At 37.6% G+C, this 3,986-nt stretch overlaps 1 protein-coding gene across 1 annotated transcript in view; it reads left to right on the plus strand.

Moving 5' to 3' along the window:
- The window catches only part of Zfp3 (ZFP3 zinc finger protein), a 17,191-nt gene extending 13,477 nt beyond the window's left edge, over positions 1 to 3,714 (plus strand). Inside the window, exon 3 of the mRNA XM_013522238.1 lies at positions 2,338 to 3,714. Coding sequence (XP_013377692.1) covers positions 2,338 to 3,493 — 1,156 coding nt within the window. The 3' untranslated portion in view covers positions 3,494 to 3,714. The remainder of the gene's footprint in view (positions 1 to 2,337) is intronic.
- Positions 3,715 to 3,986: the final 272 nt, after the last annotated feature.

The raw sequence follows: 3,986 nt of genomic DNA on the forward strand, positions 1-3,986 counted from the left end.
CTTCCTTCCTTCTTTCTTTCTTTCTTTCTTTCTTTCTTTCTTTCTTTCTTTCTTTCTTTCTTTCTTTTTTTCTCTCTTTCTTCTTTTTTCTTGATAAAAGAATCCCAGAGGGGGAGATTCCAGGACTGATATGGGAACTCTAGAGTCACCAGGGACCCTTGGTTCCATCCGTCTCTGATGCCAGATCTTTTGGCATGCTGGTGTACTTATGATCCAGGAATAGCAGGGAGGAAGAAAGTAAAGAAATATTTATCTTCAACATTAAGGAGATTTCCTATGTGCTTTCATTTCCATCTCACCATCCATTATCCAGAATTTGGCTATATGACCAAAACTAACTCAAAGAAAGGTGACAAATGTATTTCATGAGCTAGGTTCATTGCCACTCTAAATAAATTATTATTCTGTTGTAAAGAGATGGGGAAACATAGATATTAAGGTTGGCAACTAAAATATCTCTCATAGCTCTTTAGAAAGTTTGAAAAGTTTACCTTTCAGAGCTATAAAAAAGCTGGGTATGATAGCACAAGTGTAATCCCATCACTCTTAGAGACTGCAACAGGAGGATCACAAGTTCCAGCTTAGCCTGGACAATTTATCAACTTAGTGAGATTCTGTCAAACAAACAAACAAACAAACAAACAAACAGGTTGGGGATGTAGCTCAGTGTAAAGGCCTTGAGTTCAATCACCAGTATGGCAAAACAAAACAAACTATAAAATTATTAAGAAAATTCTATAAAAGGGCTGATTTCAAAATTAATATGTAAGGATCAACAGTACTGTTGTATATAAAAATAACCAGTTAGAAAATATAAGAAATACTGGCTAAATGAAAAGCCAGAGACTGGATGGACATAAAAACAAAATCAGACTAAATTTGGAAATTTTACAAAACTACACTAAAATTTATTTGGGAAAATATGAAAATAAACAAATATATAAAAAGAACACTAATGACAGATACCTTTCTCTAATATATATTCAATTTTTAATAAAGCTTCAGCAGGTTGAATAGTTTAGTATTAGAGAAGAACTAGATAAGCAAACTGAATGGAATCCAGAAATATAATATATATATTTAACTATGGTAGAGATAGCATGTTAAATCAGTCAGCAAAAAAATTATTTAGTAATGGTATTGAGAAAATTCACTAGTCATCTGGAAAAATTAAAACTAGACCCTTACTTCATCCAAGTAAAGGGAGCTAAGTGTATTTACTTCTGTGCTAAGTCACATTAACATTTTAATTGGGGGACACCCATACTCATACTACATTCTGGTCTATAGAGCTGGTGAGAACCATATAATTAGACTAAGAATAGTTCTTTTTGCCACTTATTTTGTGGTTATTTTGTCTATAAATCCAAATATGATTTCTATTAACTCATCCCTTTCGGTTATCATTTTCCTTGAATGTTTTCTTTACCAACCTTTGCTTCCAGTTGGATGTGGTGGCACATGCCTGTAATCCCAGCACTCAGGAGGCTGGAGCAGGAGGATTGCTGTGAGTTTGAGGTCTGCCTGGGGTATAAAGTGAATTAAAGGCCAGCCTGAACTGCATAGTGAAACCCTGTCTTGAAAAGACAAAAACCAACCAACCAACCGACTTTAGCTTTGACTCTACTCACTGTTTTATGGGACTTGTATCAGCAACTCTTTAATTTTCTATTCCTGCCCTCAATTTTTTTCTATTTTCTATTTTCTATTTTCCATTCCTGCCCTCAAATTTTTTCTATTCCTGCCCTCAAATTTTTTCCTCCAATCATTTCTCTCTTTTTTAGTCTGTATATGCTCTTTAGATTGTCCATCATAATCATAAATCTCTATCTTCACAGCAGCATCTTGTTACTGCACCAGATGGCAAGGTTGTTTTTGAGTGTTACTAGTACTATACCAAAACTCTGTACTCTGCTTGCATTAGCTTTGTGTACTAGAATACAGCTAGTTCATATATTTCCTCTATTTCATTTCAGATTGTGAGATGGGGACTGAGAACAAGAAGGTGATTCCCAAGGAAGAAATTTCTGAAGAATCTCAGCCATATGGTCCAACATTAGAAAAATTTCCAAGAGTGATTTACCAAGGTCGTGAGTTTGGAGTGGCATGTGAAGAAGACATGTTAGAGAGACATTTGAAAGAGTCCTCAGAAGAGATTATGAAGCAGTCTCATCAGGAGAAGGACTTTACATCAGGGTTGATTATCTTTAAGAAGTCACCTTCAAGTGAGAAAGACCAGGAGAATAGTGAGAGTGAGAGAGGTTGCAGTCCCAGCCCAAATCTGATGACATATCAGGGAGATGCTATTGCACAGAGGGTTAGTACCTTTGCTATCTCTGGCCAAAACTTCATAGAGAATTTAGAACCTAACAAAACACAAAGGACATCTGTGGGAGAAAAGCCTCATACATGTAAAGAATGTGGGAAAGCCTTTAATCAGAACTCACATCTCATCCAGCATATGAGAGTTCACAGTGGCGAAAAGCCCTTTGAATGCAAAGAATGTGGAAAGACATTTGGAACTAACTCAAGCCTTCGAAGGCATCTAAGAATTCATGCTGGAGAGAAGCCCTTTGCTTGTAATGAATGTGGAAAGGCTTTCATCCAGAGTTCCCATCTTATCCACCATCATAGAATTCATACAGGAGAGAGACCCTATAAATGTGAAGAATGTGGTAAAGCTTTCAGTCAGAATTCAGCCCTGATTTTACACCAGAGAATCCACACTGGAGAGAAACCTTATGAATGTAATGAATGTGGGAAGACCTTTAGGGTTAGCTCACAGCTTATTCAGCATCAGAGAATTCATACTGAAGAAAGATATCATGAGTGCAATGAGTGTGGCAAAGCCTTCAAACATAGCTCAGGCCTCATTAGACACCAGAAAATCCATACAGGAGAAAAACCCTATCTGTGTAATGAATGTGGGAAAGGTTTTGGTCAGAGTTCTGAGCTTATCCGGCATCAAAGAATTCACACAGGGGATAAACCCTATGAATGTAATGAGTGTGGCAAAACTTTTGGCCAGAACTCAGAGATTATTAGACATATTAGAATTCATACTGGTGAGAAGCCCTATGTATGCAAAGAATGTGGAAAGGCCTTTAGGGGGAATTCAGAACTTCTTAGACATGAGAGAATTCACACTGGAGAGAAACCCTATGAATGTTTTGAGTGTGGGAAGGCTTTCAGGCGGACTTCTCATCTCATTGTCCACCAGAGAATCCATACTGGAGAGAAACCTCATCAATGTAATGAGTGTGCAAGAACCTTTTGGGATAACTCCGAGCTGCTGCTTCACCAGAAAATTCATATTGGAGAGAAACCTTACGAATGTAATGAGTGTGACAGAACATTCAGCCAGCATTCCCAACTGATTATACATCAGAGAATTCACACTGGAGAGAAGCCTTATGAATGCCAAGAGTGTCAGAAGACCTTTAGTCGGAGCTCTCATCTCCTCCGACATCAGAGTGTTCACTGTATGGAATGATCTACAAAACAGGAAAGCCTTTTGGGGAAAGGCTGATGTCAGACATTTATTTGTTCATAATCTGCACCCCAAGTTCTCAGATAAATGAGTGGACAGAACCTCCTCTGTTCCACGGATTTTTATTTTAACAGTTGTTTTAAAAGGATGAGGCACTTTTATGAACTATTCATGGAGACATTTCAGTGTACTGAGTTAAATCATAAAAGCTGTTTCAGCCTTAATTCTCTGTTCCTCTTCCCTTTCTTCCTCCTCCCCCTGGATCATACGACATTAGGGGTCTGTACCTGCCATCTAGCCTAAAGTGTTGATCTTCATGAAAAGTGGGGAGATAGGTGGTAACCTCATAAGAATTACAAAGTTGATGCATTGAACATTATCCCCTAAAGCCTTAGAAAGTCATGACCTAGAAGATATACTTTATTCTTCTGTCCACTATTTAGTCTTGGAATGATTTAGTAAGCTTTTATTAGCTTCAAAATCTTCCAGCCATGCT

Source organism: Chinchilla lanigera, unplaced genomic scaffold, assembly GCF_000276665.1.
Source record: "Chinchilla lanigera isolate Chin_1 unplaced genomic scaffold, ChiLan1.0 scaffold00066, whole genome shotgun sequence".
NCBI classification, from domain to species: domain Eukaryota; kingdom Metazoa; phylum Chordata; class Mammalia; order Rodentia; family Chinchillidae; genus Chinchilla; species Chinchilla lanigera.